The sequence below is a fragment of the Cebus imitator genome, unplaced genomic scaffold (assembly GCF_001604975.1).
Source record: "Cebus imitator isolate Cc_AM_T3 unplaced genomic scaffold, Cebus_imitator-1.0 Scaffold516, whole genome shotgun sequence".
NCBI lineage: Eukaryota > Metazoa > Chordata > Mammalia > Primates > Cebidae > Cebus > Cebus imitator.
The window spans coordinates 221,470-244,463 of record NW_016107831.1 but is presented as its reverse complement, the minus strand read 5'-3'; the positions used below and the strand labels follow the sequence as shown (position 1 = coordinate 244,463).

The 22,994-nt window shown below is 37.5% G+C and overlaps 1 protein-coding gene across 1 annotated transcript in view; it reads left to right on the top strand.

Annotated features, from left to right (window-relative positions):
• The window catches only part of SPATA16 (spermatogenesis associated 16), a 246,538-nt gene that overhangs the window by 15,173 nt on the left and 208,371 nt on the right, over positions 1 to 22,994 (top strand). Inside the window, exon 2 of the mRNA XM_017514109.2 lies at positions 10,033 to 10,659. Within this exon, the coding sequence (XP_017369598.1) occupies positions 10,048 to 10,659 (612 nt within the window). The 5' untranslated portion in view covers positions 10,033 to 10,047. The remainder of the gene's footprint in view (positions 1 to 10,032; positions 10,660 to 22,994) is intronic.

The following is a 22,994-nucleotide window of genomic DNA, read 5'->3' as shown; positions in this document are numbered from 1 at the left end:
AACCTGAATCTAATCATGAGAAAGTAACGGAAAAATCCAATTTGAGGTAATTCTGTGAAATAGCTGCTGCTTCTTCTCAAAATTGGCAATGCCAAGGAAGACAGGAAAAGGCTAAAGAAAGAACGATTCCAGAGTAAAGAAACTAAAGAGGGGTGACAACTACATACAATACATTATCCTGGAGAAAAAAAATACTAACAGGACGTTATTGAGACAACTGACAAAGCATACAAAATAGGGATAGGGACTGTAGACTAGACAATAGTATCATATCAATGTTAACATCCCTGCATTCGATAACTGTAGTATGTTACACTAAAGAAATATGCTCGATCTTAGGGAATGTGCACTGAAGCTTTAAGGGGTAATGAGGCTTGATGTATACAACTTACTTTCAAATGGCTTAGCAAAAGTAATACAAATGTATTTATGTGTGTGCTTATACATTTCTGCATGTGCACGTGTGCGTGCACACACACACACACACACACACACACACATATTAGGGAAAGAGAATTATAAATGTGACCAAGACGTTTAAAACCAGTAAAACACAATTTTGAGGTCTTGATAGTCGTACGGCTTTTCTGTAAATTTAAACTTATTTTAAACAAACACTTGTGGATTTTTAAAAAGACGCACTTCCCATCTCTCAGTAGCTTTAATGTTAAAACATGTTTGATAACAATTAGTTAAGTAAATTGACGGGTAGTTCAAAAGAAGAAATCATCATAGTTACTGTCCATTAATTTTGCAGTTCTCTGCAAACAAAGAACTGAACTGTCCGACATCTGTTTCTTCATTTAGAAACTGTGGCAACAGTTTACCTTGTGTATTGTGGTGGGAGGCGGTGGAGCAAGGTAGAGAGAATTCTAAGGGAGCTGCAAGATGTGGTTGAGAGCACTGATTTATTATGTGACCATGAATAGGTCATTTCACCTGCATAAGACTCCATTTCTTCATCCACAAAATGAAGAGATTAGAGTATTTCAAAAGCCTCTTGGTCTCTATACTTCTACAATTCAGAGTTATAGTTTAAGAAACCAAATGTGAAAGTCTGAGAATTAAGAACTTTATAAACAGAATTAAAGAGTTGACCGTTAAATGAAATTATGTTTTCTTTACACATCTATACAGCCTCTTACATAAATAGAAACTTGGATCACTTTTACAAGAAGACAGAGCAGTGTTTGCAAAGAAAGAGAACGAGATTCGAACTTTGTCTCAAGATGCTCATGAATTTGGCAAGCTGATTGCATTTATGTTTCAAGAAGAAATGCAGCCAAAGGTCTCTAAAATATGCTGAAACCTCACTTCCTCTACTTTCATATTCCTGCCACAGCAAATGAGTTATTGTTTTTACAAATTGTGTTAAGGATTTTTGAGAAATACAATTGATTCCTCATGGACCACACTTATAATGATAGCAAGTTGTACAATTATCACTTCTCCAAAAAAGACTGATTTTTCTGAGGGTTTTGGTTCTGAATAAGCCATGCTGTATGTCAACAAAGAATGAGAGAAATTACTCCCTAACAACGACTAAAATAAAAAGGACCAGGGTAGGTACATCATAAATATTGTTGACATAGAGTAACAATAAAAATAGGAAAAAAGAAAAAGTCAGGATGCTGCAGAGACTAGAGAAGCTTTCCATTTTGAAGCCGATTTGTAAAAAGCTAACTTAGATTTAGGTGACTGCCTAATTTTCAGCTTTTGTAAAATGATGCAACAACAATAACAAAAAGACACTTTAGAATGATTCGTTAATTGTATAATAAGATACCATCATCAATTTTTCCAATCAGCAAATATTTGCTGTGTACCTACTCTGTCTTGAGCACATTCTGAGTATACAGCAGTGAACTAAGTATACAACGTGCAGTCTCTCACATTCTGGTGGGAGAGTATAGAGAAGGAAGCACCACTATGACAAGCGGCATGGAGAGATTTAAAATAGATCCACAACTTGGTGGGGCTGATTCGTTCATCAGAGAAGGCTTCTTTGGGAACAAATATTTAAACTATGATCTGAATAACATAAATAAAACACAGTGGAAGGAATATTCTAGCTGAACCAGTGCAAAGGTTCTAAGTTGGGAATTAACTTGTTAAATTGGAAGAACAGAATGAATGCCAGGTGGCTGGAACACAGTAGACCAAGGGGGAAAGGTATGTGATGAGTTTTCAAAGAACACAGAGGCAGCAGAGATTGTATTCTATTCTAGGTGTTATAGGCAGCCTTTTAAATATCTTTAGTAAGAATAAGGTGGGATATGATTTTCATTTAAAAGGATGACCTCGGCTGCTGTGTATGAGGAGCAACTGCAATAATCTAGACAGGAGATCGTGGGGCCTGGCGGAGGGTGTTGATCATACATATGGAAAGAGGCAGACCTTGGAAGGAGAGTCAACAGGACCAAATGATGGCTTGTAGGATAGGATTAGGCGAAAGAGAGGAATAAAGGATAACTTGTAAAGATCTAACTTGGCCAACTGGGAGGATGTGGTTGGCATGCACTAGGGTGGGAAGACAGAGACAGGGACAATTTTAGGGAATGGGAATTAAGAGATCTCTTTTGGTATTGTCAAGATGTATATTTGGTGTTAAGATGTATTAGATTATTTAAGATGTATATTAGATAATCCAAGCAGAGATGTCACATGGACAGTTGAGTATACAATTTTGATGTCAGATATAAGGAATAAAGTTGTAACATGAGTAGTTAGGTGTGTATAATGATATTTGAAGCCATAGCACTGGACAAAATCACCTGAGGAGAAAATGTAGCTGGAGAAAAGAAGGGGCTCCAGGTGGGATCCTGGTGGAACAGAAAACGAAGAGCCAATCTAGGGCATTGAGAATGAGTGGCGAGTGAAGTAATTGGAAAATTGGAAGAGCACGGTGTCATACACAGTGAGAAGAAAGTGCTCCATTAAAGAGAGAGTATCAACTGTGAACACTGCTGTTAGGCAATCTGGCAGAAACGAGCCTAGGGGCGACCACTGGATTTGGCAGTATGAAAGCCAAGGGAACTTGCTCTTGAATGTTGACTGGATAAACAATGAAATGGAAAAAAAAAAAAAAAAGAAAAAGAAAGCCAAGGGAGTCTGTTGTTTTTCTTAAAAGAAAAGGGCTGCTACATCAGCACCGGCATCAGCAGGGTCAGTCCAATAACCAAAGAGGAAGAGGTGATATGAAAGACAATTGCAGCAACAAAGTCATTGAGAGGATGGAGGGGGAGGATCCAAACCAAAGGAATTCGGCTTGGGAAGAGCCGAGGCATTTTTCATTCAAGGAGCTGCTTGTGGAATCACCAAACCTCTTGTCTTATTAAGTGCAGCTTCTCTTACAGACATCATCTCATTTGATTCTCACATGATCCTCATGCATCCGAACATTCCCAATTTCCAGAAAAGAAAAAGAAAGTTTAGAGAGGTTGTATAATTTGTCCTACAACACACATTAATTAAAGAGAATTCAAACCTTTCTTGCAGTTCCAGACCAAATGCTCCTTCCACTGCTTAATACCACAAGAAAGTCTCCATTCTAATGCTCCCTCTGACCCAACATGACAGATATTCACGGTGTTTGAGATACAAAGAAGCACAGTTGCTTTGATGCCATTTTTTTCATTTGGTGACTTCGTGATCAGCAAATGCCTTGGCAATTTTAAGTTTGAATTCCCTGGAATCTATTCATGTAGAAGTTTTATGTCCATATCAATTTTTTTCTGCATCTAATGATGGCTACAATATAGCAGGGGTCATAATTACATTTGCAGCTACAGTTCTTTAAAAACACTAAAAGTCTAATACCAGGCCAGGTATAGTGGCTCACATCTATAATCCCAGCACTTTGGGAGGCTGAGGCAGGTAGATCACTGAGGTTAGGAGTTCAAGACCAGCCATGGCCAACATGGCGAAACCCCGTCTCTACTAAAAATACAAAAATTAGCTGGGCATGGTGGCGCATGCCTGTAATCCCAGCTACTCAGGAGGCTGAGGCAGGAGAATTGCCTGGACCCAGGAGGCGGAGGTTGCGGTGAGCCGAGATCGCGCCACTGCACTCCAGCCTGCGGAACAAGAGCGAAACTCCGTCTCAAAAAAAAAAAAAATACAAAAATTAGCTAGGCATGGTGGTGGGTGCCTGTAATCCCAGATACTTGGGAGGCTGAGGCAGGAGAATCGCTTGAAGCTGGGAGGCGGAGGTTGCAGTGAGCTGAGATCGTGCCACTGCACTCCAGCCTGGGTGACAAGAGCAAAACTCCATCTCAAAAAAAAATCTAATACCTTTCCTAACAAATTTGGTTCACATATCCGTGTTAACTATTAATTGCTAGTTTGTTTGGTCATAATTTTAGAGGGAGTCCCCACCCAGTAGAACAGCAGTAAAGTTAAATATCCTGTTATTAATTAAAAAAAAAAAAAAGCCTTTTAAGGTAAGGAAAGTACAAATCCCAGTCAACTGGGGGTGCAATACAGAGAATTATATTATCCTATTGTCTAAAAAGCATGGAATTTGACATGCTGGGTTCAAGTCAGGTTTGGTAAACTCTCTTGGTAATCTCTTTCAAGTTGTTTAACTCTTGGTTTCTTCATTATGAAAATATGGCTAAAAATATTTATGCAAAAGAGTTGTTGTGAGAAACAAATGGATTAACCCAGTGAGATCACTTCACAAACTGCGAGTACTATGGGTTGTTGTCGTTATGGATATAACGCTGGATGGTCTGTTTTATTTTGTATTTCTTAAAAAACATTGTAAGGCAAATTTCCCTCTCCCTTCTAATAATAGCATACCATTTCTTGAGGGTTCTCGGATAAAAGAGAAGAGCAGCTGCTTGCATGGCGACACTTGTCCTTCTAAAAGGCCTTCCCAAATACCTTGAAACTGCATCAGTCCCATGTTCCTACAGAAGTGTGTCCATTATTGCTACCATTTGCTGTAGTATATAGTGGCTCAGCCACACATTCATTCTGCTAACAAACGTACGTTGAAGGTTTATGATGTTCCAGACTCTGAAGAAGCTACACATCAATATAGAAACAGGATTGTGATACATTTCTGCCTCTCAGCAGTTCTCAGTCTAGTAAGACAGCATCTCCACTTTCCATCCTCCACCTCCGCTCCAAGCTATGAGCACTAGAATGCCACACATTCATTCTGATAACTAACGTACGTTGAGGGTTTATGATGTTCCAGACTCTGAAGAAGCTGCACATCAATATAGAAACAGGATTGTGATACATTTCTGCCTCTCAGCAGTTCTCAGTCTAGTAGGACAGCATCTCCTCTTTCCATCCTCCACCTCCGCTCCAAGCTATGAGCACTAGAATGCCAAGACCCTGGTCTCGGTCATCTTGAGCTTCCCTCGTATTACCTAGCACAGTACCTTGCTCATAGTTGGTGCTCAATAAATGATTATTGGATTGAAGAAATATTTTGTAGCGTATTTTTTTGAAAATTTAAAAGAACTGGTAGACTAACAAGCAAGGTGTTTTTTTCTCATAATGTCTCTCTGGTTACATTTAACAGCAAGTTAAAATTAGATCTTTTTTTTTTTAAAGAAAGAAAACCATAGCAACTGTGATCTTGAATGTTTCAGAGAGCACATTTTGAAGGATTCTCTTTTGCTGAATTGCCCATGTTTGAGCTGCCTATTTCAATTAAAAATTTAATAAATAATCTGTGGTACTAATAGCCGCGTAAACCACTGATTGAACCTATGATGCAATAGAAACTCCCACATAGAACAGAACGCTTGATGAAATACTTGAAGAAAAAACATAAATGTGCTGAAAATCCGCTGAATAAATTTAAAATAGTTACCCACTGGAAACGATTGAACATTAACGTCTCTTTGTTTCTTGTACTTGTATTTATTATTCAACCTTGGAGATTGTTCCAATGTTTCATGTCAATATTTGCTAAAGATTTTTTTAAAGGCCTGTTTCTATGATGAAATCAATTTTACAGTGCTGTCTTCTAAATTAAAGAATAAGTATTTTTACAGAATGTTATCAGCAATTACTTCTTTGATGTACATAATGATTGTCTAATAGTTTTCTCTGAAAGTATTTTTATTGAAGTAATGATTAAACTGTAGCTCGGTGTCTCAGGAACACTGACTAATGTCATGTTAATCAACTTGACTACTAAAAAAAAGTGAAGAGGTTGATAGTTTAAATCTAGTTGGTACATGATTCACTTGAACTATCACAGAAGAAAATGTACTTTACCCACGACCAAATTTAATACAAAAAATAAATCCAGAAAAATTTTCAAAGTTACAGTCCATATTTTTTAAGAAGATCCAATTCTGCTTCTCTTAAATAAGAATGTGTAGATTAGCTGTTGATTCACAGCATTCAGATTGATCAACATCTATTGAATGGCTGCTCCATACAAAGCACTGAACTAATGTCAAGAAGAATAAAGTGTATTTCTGCTTTTATGGCGCTTATTGGAAAAAATAAGTCATTCAGGAATAAGTGCGACATAAAAAATGAAAAATAAGTGCTATAAATGCCATTGGCATTATTCTGAGGAGGTAAAAATGGATAACTGCTGGGTAGGTTTGGACGGCTGGAATGGGGTGGTAATAGGAAGATGGGGAATTCTTAGCTGACAGACTGAAAATGAACATTTTTGGAATTAACAAGATGTTCAGCTTGACTTCAGGGTAGTTTATAGGAGGAATGCTAAATAAGGCTGAAAACACACACTGAGCTAGGTGGCAAAAGGCCTCAAATTCCAGATGATTTAAATAGAGTTTTATAATTTTTGAAGAAGCCATAAGCGGCAGTTCCATAACTCTTCTGTATATGTGTGACAATTTTTATTAAAAAAAAATAAGCAACAGGCCATACAGCTGCAATAAAGTCATCTGATTTTCAACCAGCACTGAAAAGTAATGGTTGGGTTTGGCCACGCTTTTTCAGCCTGTGTTTTTACGACACCTTTAGACATGCAGGTGTTTATTCTGAATTTGGGAAGGAACCTGAATTAGTTTCTTCCATTTACTGGGAATAATTGATCTTTCAGATGTCTGAAAGCTAAACATTAGCTTACGTATTTATTCCCTCTGAGTGCTCCCTAGACACCCTATATGCTTTTTCCTCCTCTGTTATTTTTTCTTGTATAAAACTGCACTGAAGACAAAAATGATGATTTCTATAGAGCAGTTTAAAGACTAATGCAGAAGTACTCGGAATTCTATTTCTTAAAAACAATAAAACCTTCCTTCTTACAGAAAGAAAAAGGCTCTGGGTGAGGGACATCCCAGAGGAGAACTGGGGTAGGAGGAGTTTGGGGGAAAACATGCAGAGGAAAGGAGCACAGGAGGGAGGAAAATGGAGAGAGGGAGGCAGAGAGAGGTGATTATTCTCTAGAAGAAATGTCTATGAGGATAACTTTATGCATTTATATGTGTTCAAGAGATGGGAAATAAATACAGCAGAGATAGGTAACGCTGCTGTAGATGCTAAAAATGTTTCTAATGCCAACCAACTACAGATATTCTGGTACATTTTAGCTTCTGGTGCTTGAAGTAGGGAGAGTTTGCTAAGATAAGATACCTGGGAGGTATCATGAAAATGTTGGAACAGCTCACAAGCCAGTGTTTTCTGTTGATATTTTTAACAGCCTATTGTAGAAATGAAAATGAACCAGAAACCCTTAAAACCAGGTTTTTTGAGCTTTAAACAAGTTTCAAGAGCTGTATCTCTGCTACCAAAAGAAACTTAACGGTATAGATGCATACCTGGAGCGTGCGTTCAACAGAGATCTTAACTGAAGGACTGAAGTTCATTTTTACTCAATCTAAGGCATATGTAGACATGGCACAAGAGCAAACACAAGATAAAAGTGATGGCCAGGACCGTTTTCCCCTTGCCACTCTGAGTAGCCACATTAGCAGTGCAAAAGATGTTGAATGCCGGCAATGTTTCTAACAGAGGAAAAGGAAACAGGGTCTTGCCCAAAGTGAATCTGTTGATGGGGCCTGTGATTCACAGTCATGTCAATCTTCAATACTAAACATGACAAAGATCGGTAAAAATTTCAAACTTTTAGATGTTTTATCCTATAGAAACACAACTCTACTGTGTCATTATGAATCATTGGGGAAATATTCTAGAATTTAGCTTTTACAAATTAATATACAAGATAGCTATTATTAGAATTATTGGAATTCAATCACTCTTATGAGATAACAAATACTGTCACAGTAGATCCTTTGATATGTCCATGTGTAACCTTAAATCTTTTCTGATGATGTGTGTGTCCAATGGTACAGAGGGGGAAAGTACTTCAAAGGTTAGAGCCATAGGAATAGTTTCGGTTCCTCCCTTACTTAAAAATCTGGCTGGGCCCAGTGGCTCACACCTGTAATCCCAGCACTTTGGGAGGCCCAGGCAGGCGGATCACAAGGTCAGGAGTTCAAGACCAGCCTGGTCAACATGGTGAAACCCTGTCTCTACTAAAAATACAAAAAAATTAGTCAGGCGTGGTGGCAGACGTCTGTAACCCCAGCTATTCGGGAGGCTGAGACAGGAGAATCGCTTGAACCCGGAGGTAGAGGTTGCAGTGAGCCAAGAGGGCACCACTGCACTCCAGCCTGGTAACAGAGAGAGATTCTGTCTCAAAACAAACAAACAAACAAAAAATCTAATGGGTCACAGTTCAGGATATTTTTTTGTTTGTTTGTTTTACTTTAAGTTCTGAGATATATGTGCAGAACGTGCAGGTTTGTGACATAGGTATACATGTGCCATGGCGGTTTGCTGCAGTTGTCAACTCGTCGTCCAGGTTTTAAGCCCTGCATGCTTTAGGTATTTGTCTTAATGCTTTCCCTCCCCCTTCCCTCACCCATCCCCAAGAGGCCCTGGTAGGTGATGTTCCCTTCCCTGTGTTCATGTGTTCTCATTATTCAACTGCCTCTCACAAGTAAGAACATGTGGTGTTTGGTTTTAGGGTCTTCTTTGGGCAAACTACTGTCTTCCAGACAAACAAATGAAAATAATGAGCAACATTAATAAACTTTGAAAAGTGACTCAAGATTTTTATCTTTAATCAGACACTGACCTTGAAGATGAAAGGAAGCTTTCATCTTCTTTGCAAAATATGGTACCTATTCCTATTTACTCCACAAAGTTGTTTCCAGAATAGAATGTGATAGGTGAAAACGAAAGTCCTAAAAGATAGGAACCAACCATACTAAATAATTATTATATCTTAGAACACTTTACAGTTTGAAACAAATCTAGAAGCACATAGCATGCAGAATCCTGGAATCAAAAAGACTGTTAGTTATATATTTTGAGCATTAATGTTTTAGGAAAATACCTTATCTTCATATAATGTACATTGCTGATATCATTACTCTAAATATATTAATACAGTAGACTAAAGATAAATCTACAGCTCACATTTATGTAAGGATGAAGGTCATGTTCTAAAGCCTGTTCTAAAAAATAGTTGTCTATAAGCTTTTTAAACTTGAGATTTTCATTAGTAATAAAAGAAAGAAATTTAAGAAAGATTGTGCTCACATTTTGGAAGGTTTTCAGAGGAAGCAGCTGTGGTTTCTTTAGACCCCCAAGTCTATTATTCAGGTGAGTAGTGTATTTTATAATGAGTTCTAGACCACCTGCCTTTCTGAGGAAATTAATATTGAGATAGATTTACTTTGACTTTTCCTGTCTCAGTGGCTATGTATAAAATTTTCCTATTCAATGAGTTTGGATACCCCATAAAAGTGTTCATTCGATGTTGTTCAGCTATCAATGATTATTTTTTAAGGCAATGTCTAGATGTGCTTACAACAAATTCTTATCTTGGTGAGTTTTGAGACTGACACATACACTCCTCCAGTAAAATAGTCAGTAAACGATGTAAATACAGTTTTACTTTTAAGGCCACAAATACTAATAATGAATAAAATAGTGTTTTAAATGAATTTGACCATAGTGTAAACCACTAGAATTCAAAATATGCCTTAATTAGTTTCCTTTTTCTCACCCCTGCAGGAGTTTTGGGCTTCAATGGATGCAGGAAGCAGTAGGAGTTTGGAGAATGCAGTGAAAAGGGTCTACCATGATCAGCTTGTTCCAAAGATAAATACAAGCAAGAAAATGTCCACCTTAGGACACCCGCCTAACATCCTGGAAATGCCACAAGAGATGAAGAAAAACTGTGGAGATACACAGGTAAAAATCACACCTGAAAGAACAAAAATGACAAAGAGCATCAAAGAAAAACAAAGCAATGATTTAGAGAAAGTGGCCTTTAAACGGAAGGCAGAAGGTGAAGAAAAGCCAGCTGGAAAGAAAGAGGCAAAGATAATAGAAGCTGACACTCAGTTAATCACCATGCCTCTGCCGCGCATCCCCTTAAAGAACATAATGGATGTGGAAATGAAGCTGGTCTACGTTGATGAAGAGGGCGTCAGCTATGAGTTTGTAGAGTCCTTCATGTCTACTGGGAGTCAGCCAACATGCCAGACTGCTGAAATAGGAGACCCTTTGAGTGTACCTAATTTCAGCTTTCCGCCTCAGATTGACAAATGGCTTCAGGTAGCCTTAAAGGATGCCAGCTCTTGCTATAGACAGAAGAAATACGCCATGGCAGCAGGACAGTTCCGAACAGCACTTGAGGTATGGGCTTAAAGAAAATATAGATTGGTGACAGGGAGCTGTGAAATGGAAAGTTGCAATTACTTTGAGGGGTTCTGACCAGACTGTAATAAACAGTGATCATGAGGTGAGGATATTTAATGATATCAGGATTTTGCAGTTCCCGGTTTACATAAAGCAAATAAGCTATGCCTGCAAATTAATATGCGTGTGTGCTCTTGACATATAGAAATAACCCCAAAAGCACACCTCATGCTTTTTGCAAAACCTGAAGTGAATGGTGATAGCTTTTTTAAATGCAGTTGGTTTTGTAATTTGGATGTACAACTATAAAAGTCGTAAAGTTTTAGTACAATGGTGGTGGGTAGAATATAGATTCTCTAGAAATAGGCAGTTAATGAGTATCTGAATGGTCTGCCTTTCATATGTAGTATCCTCATGATTAAACATAACCATCTTTACTTTTTAGCATGTGCTTATAATTTATACATGATACTTATTACGAACAAAATAACACGATTTTTCTTTACCATTAAATTTTACCTTCCTCCCCAATCTAGTGATCTTTATGAATAGTTATCTTCCTATCTGTAAACAGGTAAATCTGTGAATATCTTGGCATAAAAAATAGCCCATGGACTAAAATAAATTTCAGAATCACTACTAAAACACAAAATACGTAGTGGGAAAATTACACTAGCTCCTGACATGCTGGACCTACAGAAGGAACAAAGTGTATGCACCATTGCCTTGCTAGATTGATAAGTGCGTATTTCATATTTCATTTTACAAAACTATCTCACACAAGACATTTTAATGCATACTATATTTGCCTGCTGGGCACCGGAGATATTTAAAAAGACATGTATGAGGACATGGTTCCTTTCCTCTAACTATCTGATGAGGAAGACAAACTAGTAAACATTTAAATAAAGATACCATAAAGGCGGGGCACCTGTAGTCCCAGCACTTTGGGAAGCCAAGGTGAGAGAATTGCCTGAGACCAGAAACTCCGGGCCAGCCTGGGTAACATAGTGAGGTCCTGTCGCTACAAAATGTAAAAATTTGCTAGGCGTAGCGGCACCCACCTGCACACCTTAGCTATTCGGGAGGCTGAGGTGAAAGGATCTCTTGAGCCCAGGAAGCCAAGGGTGTAGTAAGCTATAATTACATCACTGCATTCCAGGCTGGGCAACAGAGTAAGACTCTATTTCCAAAAAAAAAAAAAAAAAAGATGCCGAAAAGAGCAATTGACCAAGAGCGATGAGTGAGCAAGAGTCGAATGTGACATGTTGTGAAAGTGGTGAAGATTTAAAGAGTAAAGTATTATTTTATTGTTACTTGCAGGTTAAAATAACTACAACTACAATGAATTATTAATAGGTGATACCAGACAATGGTTCTTCTGAGTATTTTAAAAGACGCTAAGCACAAAAAGAGACCTGAGTAGATTCAGAAGGAATTAGGTAGCTCACAAATAGACGCATCTGCGAATATTTCTGCTCTCATAAAGGGTCATCTACACAAATAAGGGAAATGTGATGCACTACCTAAATTTCCAAACTATCTAATAAGTGCCGAAAAATCCGTATTATCCACAAACCACCAAAAGAACCCTCTGTTCTTTTGAACAGTCTTTTGAGCTAAGGCCCAGCAGCCTCTGTCTAAGAAAAGGATGCTAATGAAAGACTCTACAAAGAACCCCAGGCAGTTCTACCAGGGCCATCTTAAGCTGAAATTTATTTTCCTGGCACAGGGAGGGTTAAAGGTATAATTTTATAGTTAAAGAAAATAATCATTTTGGTGTGAAAAAAGAAGAGCATCTTTTCTTAGCTACTGTAAAAACTTCAAATTAAGTCTAGGTAAAAGCAAAAGATAATTGCATTAACTGAAAAAAAAAAACAAAACCAGTTTTCCATAAAACAGTGTTCAAAATTATAAAATTTCAATCAGATTTTGTTGATCCTAAAATTAATCCTCACGCCTGTAATCCCGGCATTGTGGGAGCCCAAGGTGGGCGGATCACGAGGTCAAGAGATCGAGACCATCCTGGCCAACATGGTGGAACCCGGTCTCTACTAAAAATGCAAAAAAAAAAAAACAGCTGGGTGTGGTGGCGCATGCCTGTGGTCCCAGCTACTCGGGAGGCTGAGGCGGAAGAATTGCTTGAACCCAGGAGGCAGAGGTTGCAGTGAGCCGAGATCTGCCACTGAACTCCAGCCTGGCAACAGAGCAAGACTCAGTCTCAAATATATATATATATATATAAAATATTGTACTGAATAATGCTTGTGTTTCTCTCTCGCTCCTTCCCCGCTCCCTCTTTCTTTCTCTCTCTTGTTCTCCTTCTCTCTCCCAGGGTTTTTAGGACAGTTTTGGTTGCTGACACTAATTACTGATAATTAGCAAAAATAATTATTTGGAAACCAAAACTTAGCTTAGACGTCTGGTCTAGCTTCTGTCTAATTATCTAGGGAATTAACTTTGAAATCTTAGCTAGAATGTCTATTAATAAAACAAAGGTACTGGAAATAGAAAAGATTTGTAGCCTTTTTAGTGTTTCCTTTTCTGAATTTAGCTTCTAAACTTAACTTTATTAATTCTGAGTGTTCTCAGGGATCATTTAAGGCATCTCTCCCTTTTCCTTAAGTCCTAATGTGGCTTTTGAATAAGATAGGATGGACAACAGAGGCCAAAGGCATAATGATAATGATCACCCTTGATCGATGCAGCAGGAAGTATTTGAGCGTGTATGCATTAGGGTTGGGTTTGGCTGCAAAATAACAGTGTCTGAAGGAAGGTGGAAGTTTATTTCTCTCATACATATATGTTGGTAGTCAGGGCTGATATGGAATAAGGATCAGGAGGCCAGGTTTTATTTTGTTTCCTAAGAAGTGGCTTTGACTTCATGATCCAAGATGACTGTTCCTGCTGGTGTCATCAAATACACAATCTAGCCAGCCAAAAAATAAAAAAAAAGGAAAGAGAGGCACACAGTGTCTCCATGAGCACATTTCACAGAAGTTACACCCAACGTTTTCATTTTTTTCGCCATTAACCAGAATTGATTCCTGTGGCCGCACGTACCCGCAAGGGAGGCTAAGAAAAACAGTCTTTATTCCAGATGGCTAAAATATTCAGAAGTTCTATTACTGAGAAAGAAGAAGAAAATAGGTACTGAAGGATAAGTAACTTCTCTCCCATAGAAGCCTTGTTATTTGGGAGGTGTTGTGAGACTTTTTTCTTTTTTTGAGATGGAGACTTGCTCTGTCACGCAGGCTGGAGTTCAGTGGCATGATCTGGGCTCACTGCAACATCCGTCTTCTGGGTTCAAGCAATTCTCCTGCCTCAGCCTCCTGAGTAGCTGGGATTACTGGAGTCCGCCATAACACCCGGCTAATTTTTGTATTTTTAGTTGAGACAGCGTATTGTCATGTTGACCAGGCTGGTCTTGAACTCCTGACCTCAGGCAATGCAACTGCCTCGGCCTCCCAAAGTGCTGGGATTACAGGCATGAGCCACCGCGCCCAGCCGAGACATTTGAAATGGTCGCTAAATATGTGGTACAAAGTCAGCTGTAAGGGCGTGTGGAGGACTGGTTGTGGTTAAAGGTGAGGCCACAAAAAAGAAACAGAAAAGTAAGAACTGAGCGAAGGCCCGGGAGGCGTTTAAATATTTATTAAGTGACATAATAATTTCCAATGCATCTAATAAATCCATTAGGAATATTCTGTTTATGTGTTAGTTTCCTTTGTGCTCTTGACAAAGTACTAACTCCTTTTGCTTTCATAACATAGTCACTAACTAGATAGGTAAATTTATGATAACATTTTATAGTGATTAAGATCGAACGGTACGCAATGATTCAGAAGACAACAGTTTAACTTCCAAAACCCTGTCAACTTTAGTCTTTTAGGATTTTGTAACATAGCAGGTGTTTATGTAAACATGCTCAATGAAATAACTTATTTTTGCATGCTTTCTTTTTACTGTATAAAGGTGAACCTGTTACGTGGGTAAGATTGGTCCTTAGCTCTATGACCACCTCATCAATCTTTCGCAAGTTTTACTAAAAACGGTCGTCATTTGCTCTTACGTTTGTATTCACACCAGAAGCTAAACCAGTAGGGCAAAAGGTGTAAGCTGAAGATAAAAACACAAATTCGTATTATTTTATGTGGTCATGCCTAGATACGATTCCCTGCAATTTTAAAAAGACAGCTATACAAATTTACCCACAACAAAACCAGCAGAGATTCTATTAAAAAATATATGACTGGCCTCATAGAGTTGTATTTGCATATTATGCAACACATACTACTATGTTACAGATTGCTTAGCTGTCAACAAAATGTAGGAAAAGAGTAATAAATTAGGAAAACATAAAGGACAGAGGATGTAGCAATCATATTTTTTGTCACATATAGGAATAACGCTCAAAGAAATTATCAAAGGTTTTTCTAACTCTGTGGCATGCAACTTACACAATACCATTACTTCAACCTTAATCATAGGATCCTAATAATTAAGAGGCTTCCATCTTCTGAATTAGAACAAATCTATGTGTATCCTTCAAGATTCACAGCTTCAAACAATCGCACAAAGTCCATCAAAGAAGACAGAACAAGGCCCATTCATTATCAACCAGAACTTTCAATTCTTCCAATTTTATCATGCAGGAACCCCTTGAGGTGCTAATCTTTTTTTAATATCATGGCTCTTCAGTCACTGATCTGTGAAGCTAAAGTAATAACTCACGTTTATGGAGCTCTTTGTGTGTGTCAGGTAGTATATTTTACATTCTGGGAATATTTACATTCATTATTCCATTTTATTCTCAAAACAAGCCAATGAGATAACACTGCGATTATTGTTGTGTTACCAACAAGAAAACCCCGGGTGGAGAGGTTGAGCAACTTGCTCAAGGGTCAAAGCTAGAAGTGGAGGAGTGAGGATCCGGGTGTCTGCTTTCAGCGCTCCCAGTATGCCTCTGCTACTCTACGTGTGCGTTGGTTGGAAATTCAGAATTCCAGACCTTGCCAGACCTGCAGAATCAGAATCCGCACTTTAACAAATCCCAGATGGTCCCCGTGCACGTCGCAGTTTGAGGAGCACCACTCTCTGTGATATGCCTGCACAGAACAGATTCGCCCTCCAATTCACACTTCGTAGTTTGGTCCCTACATTTTATAATTTAAAATGTTGTATGTCCAACATTGATTTTATAGGAAAGAATTTCCTTTTAAGCAGGTGTTTCTGTAACAATAGTTCAGAATTTTTGCATTTCAAGGATCCATTTAAAAAATGTTTTAAGTGTGTGTAGGGGGAGAGTGGGCTGACATTGCATTTGTATTGTGCAGGAACATTACAGAAATTACCATCTATTACCACCTTTGAATCATAAAATATGGAGCAGTTTTACACATAAAAGTTACAAAGGAAGATAAAAAGAAACAGAAAGGTCATACTCTCAGAATGAAGGATATTTAAAAAATAGTCATATTTTAATTTTCTGAAAAGCTATGTTGTCTTTATTTTTTATTTTCCTTTGGATCTGTGAAATATTGGTCTGAGAACCAGCTTTCGGGAATCACTGTTCTAGAACACATTCCCTTTAGGGTAAATGTTAGGTATCCAGCATGATTGAACCCACACCAGGGCCTTCTTATGAGATTACTTCCAAGATAATGGAATTTGGTATAAGGCAGGTCCATTTTGGAGCCCATTCAAGGGGGTTTATTTAATGAAGTAGAAAAGATATCTCATTATAGGGCAGCCTCACCTATAATTACTCTGCTGAGAATAACTCTGTAGCAACTCTCTAGGGCACAAAAATGTTGTAGATATCTCAGAAAGCTTAATTTAAATAAATTCTAGCACTGGTATTTCTTTGGTGCAACATAACCAGAAATTTGGGGATTCCCCAAATTCTCTGAGTACCTGAGCTGTCTTATTACACATCTGTGGATTTGCATGTGAATTCAGTTTGCCTTTCTTAAACTCCTGCTGGGTTCCATGCATTTTTATTCATACAGTCATTGCCATAACTCTCTCTAAGATAGATATTATCATCCCCATTTTACAGATAAACTGATGCTGTAAAAAATTACACAGCTTACTTAAAGTGCCACGGCCAGTCTGTGGCAGAGCTGAGATGGAATTCAGGTCCACTGATTTTATATCTGGACTTCTTTATATTACTGCTTTTCATACTGTAATGCGCATAAAAATTATATAGTAATCTTGTTAAAAATGCAGATTCAGATGCATTATGTTTGTAGTGGGACACCAGATGCCTCATTTCAGGTAAATTCCCAAATGATGTTCATAATGCTGGTCCAGGGACAACTCTGAGAAGGATTTATGCCAAACCACCATAGGTTCTCAAGTGACTGTCATTGCCTCTCTAGGAAATTAGCAGTGAGAACTAGCTCACATAGTCCTAATAAGTGGCTGCAGGGGTCCAGAGCTGTGATGGACAGGGCACTGAATTTAGAATCAGGTTATCTGTGTTTGATGCTGCATTGATGCTATGACTTTGAGCAACTTTCTTAGCACCTTAGAATGCCATTAAGTGTAAATGATCCATGATAACGTACTTTCACATAGAATATCAAGAACCCTTTATTGAAAATCATAATGAAATCTAAATTCATGTACAAGTTGTCACTGTTCTTCTCAAGTGCCTCATTTCCCTGTATGGGATGTGTTTAATTTAAAGTTTTAACATTCCAAAGGATTTTGCCCAGCTATGCGTTTACCAACATTTTTTAACATCCACAGCCCAAAGCCTTTAACATTAACAATTCTAGTCTTCTTTTAATTATATTTAAAATTTATCCAAAGCAAAGGACGAAGTAATGCATCATTTTCCACTTTATTTTTCCTTGAGAAACAGTGATCTAAACCAAACACTATTTTGATCCGTTAACTCTTGCACAAATACAAGCCTTCACTTCAATGCACGCATTGTTATTCTAGAGATTGCCTACTGTTTCCTAGTTGTCAAGTGTTAACTGACTGTGAATTCTGCATGTTCAACATTAGACATTTCAGATTTTAACTTGATTGGTGTCATCTTTGTTCCATACAGGGACACCATAACTAATAAGTATTTAATGATTAAAAAATTTCAAAAATGTTAACAGATTTACGTGGTAGGAAAATATGAAATACATTTCCCCTTTAACGTAAATAAATAAGAGAATTATTATTACATACATTTTTAACATTAATGAGTTTTAATGATACCTTCTAACAATAAAACACTGATTAAAGAACACAAATATCTAGAAAATTAGAATTTGCCATTATAAGAAAAAAGTATGTTAATACCATTAGCATTTACCAGCCATTTCAACCTGGCATAATGCAAATATAAATAAAATGCGGTTTCTGCCCTCAAGGAGCCAAAGTGTAGAGACAAGGAATCAGGTTTTGCTTACCTGAATTCCAAGACTTCCATTTACATTTTAGGGTTATGGATTTTTCTTTTTAGTTTAGTGTTTTATTGTTTATATTTTAAAAGATTTTTTTCTGAAATGTGACCTTTAAATGGACATTTAGAGTTATCCAACATCTTTTAGTGTAATTTATTTACCTTCAGTGGTTCTCGTCCCAACCCCAGTGGAACGAAAAAAAACGAATTAGAAGATTTAAGATACATCGAGGAGAGTTGATTATTGGTTAAAGGAACAAAATATTTTTCAGGTACAGTGTTATTAAAAAGGGATGAGTAATAGGAGACAAATCTGAGGCAATTCCTCAATTGGAAGGGCCACTGTTCCTTAATATTGAGGCTTTTTATCCAGATGGTCCTGGCTGTGAGGCCCACCTATCCTCTGACTCATCTGACTCGTGCTAAGCCCCCCTCCCTTTCCCACACAAAAGCAGCCATTGACACAGCAGGGGAAGAGCCACAATTCCTATTTGTATGCAGCACCCATAACATGGTAGAAGTTGTGGAGAGGGATTTGGAGAGAATCCAAAGGAAAGGAAGAGTGGAAGAGGGGGCCAAATGAGGGCTCGAGGTAAGCATTGACTATCTCACGGGAGAACAGAGCTTCTCCATTACTTAGATAGCAGCAGAGTATGGAAGTGGGGAGTGAGTAGGAGAATTTTCAATAAATAAGCCTATACTATAATTCACATCACTTTACAAATGCAAGGAGAATCACATTCCATATAAAAAGATCATGAACCTCATAGGTTCTTCATAAAGTCATGTGCAGCTCAACAACAGGGATACATTCCTAGAAATGTGTCATTAGGTGATTTTGCCGTCGTGCAAACATAATAGACTGCACTTACCCTACCCTAGATGGCATAGTCAACTACACACTAGGCTATATGGTAGAGCCTGCTGCTTCTCGGCAGAAACCTGTACAGCATGTTATTGTATTGAGTGCTTTAGGCAATTGTAACACAATAGTATTTGTGTATCTAAACATAGAAAATATATAGTGAAAATATGGTATGAAAAATAAAAAATGGCACACCTGTGTAGGGCTGCTTCATTATAATCTTATGGGGTTACTGTCGTATGTATGGTCTGTCATTGACCAAAACATTGTTACACAGCACATGACTGTATAATTACAATCATCTGGGGAGCTATTAAATACACACAGATGCCCAAATCCACAGAGAGTCTAATACAATTATCTGGGGTCCAGACAATGATCATGCCTGGCGCATTGGTATTTTTAAGATCCCAGGTTGATTTAGGTGCAGCTTAACACTGAGAACCACTAGCATTGAAAATATTCATCACTTCCTTCCCTTTTAAAATCACAATAAGTTTTAATCCGCATGTGACTTTTAAAAGGTAATTAAGAGAAGTAATAAACATACAAAGCTATTTAAAAATATTACAGAAAAATGTAAATTATTGTGAAAATTTACTTTGAAAATTTATACTGAAAATAATCTCATATTCATTTTGAAAGCAAATTAACCTCATGACTACTTTTCTATTAATACTAAAAAACAGACTGATAACTGACCTTGGGCCAGTGGTTCAGAAACTTTAAATTCATCTCATAAGTGAAGACTTCACAAAAAAATGAACAATTAATCCATAGGAAACTGAGAAAGATCTTTTTCATCAGTAGGATTATTTTCATAGTTTACAGTTTACAAACATTTATTTGATTTAAATGACAGTAAATGTTAATGAAAATTTTAAATACAGTTAACTCTGTGATTCTTGTGAATCAAAACCTAACCAATTGTCATGAAGTCTTACACAATCCTAATTAATTTATTATTTTTAATTAATTTGAAGACTGGGGCCGACAACCAGAAAAATTTAAGTCAGATGATTCTGACTTAAGTATTGGATCATGTTGCTAAACATTTCTTCCACTCTCCACTGTCTATAACTTTCCAAATGCATTACAAGTCTACTGAAACCAAACAGACTTCAAAACAGCAATTCCCTCTCTTTCCTCTGTCATGCACCCCATTCCAGCCTTCATACACGTACAATGTCATAAACAGACTCTGAAATAGTGAGTAGATGAGATCCACTTTAATGTGTTCACAAAAATGTAAGGCAGCGTAAAGTTGCAATTGCTTTTTCAACTCAGATTATCTAGACAAATATTAAAGGAAAATTTAGTTTCAATTTCTACTTAATTATGTAACTCTTCTTTTGCCTCATTTGACATTCACTAAAATAGAGAAGACTTCTTTTCTGCCTAAGAGATGATTCTGTTTCTATCAGAGAATAGGATGTAGCTACTCAGGGAGTTAAAAAAAAAAAGAGAGACATGTTTTCATTGCAATTAGTGTGGTTTCCTTGTTTTATAGGAATTGTTATGAATAACTACAACAATGGATTCATATATACTTGAATGCCACTACTAAAATATATATCATATCTACAAATAAATACCTTCTAGGTTATTTGTTTGGATGGATGATGATGATGATTATAGTGATGACACTAATCTATGAATAATTGATCATTGATTTTACAGAGCAAATTATGAGAAATCAACCATAGATTATTGAGTCACTACTTTCTCACTGCAAGAGTGACATTGGGGTAAGAGGATGTGATATGACAGGGCTTTGGTTTTCAGGAAATGTGGAGTCAGTTTTTAGAAAGAAGTCTTAAGACAATTAGAAATCTATGAAGTGTTCAGTGATGGGCAATGGCTGTGTGGAACAAAGGCTTAGGATGAGGAGGTTCAATGGAGTCTATGACATACGAGTATGAACACAAACTGTGTGGCAGGCACTTTATCTTATTGACCTATTTCATTCTCACAACCAACCAGTCGGTTGGAAGCTCTTATTATCCCTATTAAAGATACATAGATAAAAATACATGAAGTACCAATGGAAAAGATAGGATTTTGGAGTGAACCCCAAAACATAAATAGCTAAATGGAAAAGCAGGAAGAGAGAGGGGAAGGAAAGTGAGTATGATGTGTGAAATATTACTAGAAGGATGGTGAACTTGGGGAAAGAAGGATAAAACAGAAGGGCAGCAAAGAGATGAGCAAGCCAGAGAAAGACATTGTTATAAAATAAGGTGGATGAATAGTGAGATTCTGAAGGATCTAAACCAGGAAGAGACATTGGAATTGGTGTTGTAGGCAACAAGTGAGTTCTTGGGCAGGGAAGTAATGATGAACAGATTCATTGGAAATCAGCCAAGGACATAAAAAATATCTACTGAGTAGTTACTTCATTAGCAATGCTGTGTTTATTACTACGGAGGCTACAGGAAGCAGAGGATTTCAACCCCACAATCATAGCTCTTTATTTATTCTTTAGTTACATCCGAAATAGTCTGCTTATAGTAGACATTTTAGTTGTCATGATCTAAGTGTCGATTTTAGGGAAAAACAGCTAGAGAAGTAAAGGTATGGGAGAATAGAAAGAGAAAACACCAGGGTGAAATAGGAAGGAGCTGGGTATTGCTAGGGTAATTAATGCAAGGAAGAACGAATAGGGAGAAACGAAGCTGAAAAGGCTGGCAGGTCGTCAGGGGCCATGCCTGCCTTAGGAGATTTTATACAGTAGGCAATTGAACACCTTCAGTAAGGATCATCGTGGGGAATGATGAAGTCTAATTTTTAATTTTGCCTTATCACTGCAGTGTATATAGAGAGAAAATATAGTATTCAATCTCTGACTTATTACCCATTGTTGGGTTGTAAAATCAATTTAATGGATTGCAATCAGCATTATGTTTAATTGAAATCACAGAAAGAAATGAAATAGAATAAAAATTGAATACGATAAAAAAAATCAGAGTTCATTGAACATTGGAAGGTAAGTTTTACTTTGTAAAAACTTTGTTTCTTTTATGTATCCAGATATATCTATATCTATAAATAGAAATATAGATAGAGAAGAAAGAGAAAAAGGAAAAAAGGGAGAAGGAAAGAAGGAGGGAAGGATGGAAGGAAGGAAGGAAGGAAAGAAGAAGGAAGGGAAAGAAGAAGGAAGAAAAGAAGAATAGGTCTCTATTGACTTATCTAATTCTCACAACCAACCAGTGGGTTGAAAAGTCTTATTAGCCCTATTAAAGATACATAGATAAAAATACACGAAGTATCAATGGAAAAGATAGGATTTTGGAGTGAACCTCAAAACATAAATAGCTAAATGGAAAAGTTGGAAGGAAGAGGGGAAAGAAAATGAGTATGATTTTCCAGGAAGGAAGGAAAGAACGGAGGGAGGGAGGGAAGGAGGGAGGAAAATTTGCAGTTAGTGAATGCAATTTTGGATATGATGCATATGAGAGCTACCGGCAAGCCCAGTTGGAGCAGCACATTTGTTGGCTAGAAACATGCAGGAAGCACAGGAGAAAGTTCATGACCAAAAACAGACAATGAGGAGTCATCAGTACTTGATGCCACCTGAACTGTCAAAGTAAAAGAAGGATGAGCAAAGAATTTTGGAGAAATGTGAATAATTCAGAAAGGACTATATCTGAGGTTAAGAAATTAATTGAGAGAAAACCGCAAGACATCACTCCCCATGGACTGGAGGTTTTGGGGAAGTTGCTAGTTACAGAGTTTCTAGAAGTAGCTTTAAGAGTTAAGAATAAGCTGTTTGGCTGTCAAGGGCCTTTGGAGGGAACAGTTTAAATGGTTATCGCTGAAACCCAACCAGGAAGCCTCCTTTCTCAATAATGGACCTGAACACCCTGTAGTTTAACAAGTTCAGGGATGAAATCATTTTGACCTGAAAAATTAGACTATGTTACTATGTGTTCAGGATGCAGTCTAAAACTTAGCAAGCATAATTTTCACACCAAATTTTATGGACTGGTACAATTAGTCTTTGCACTCATTATGTGGTGGAGCACATGATGTAGTTTCGATAACCCATGT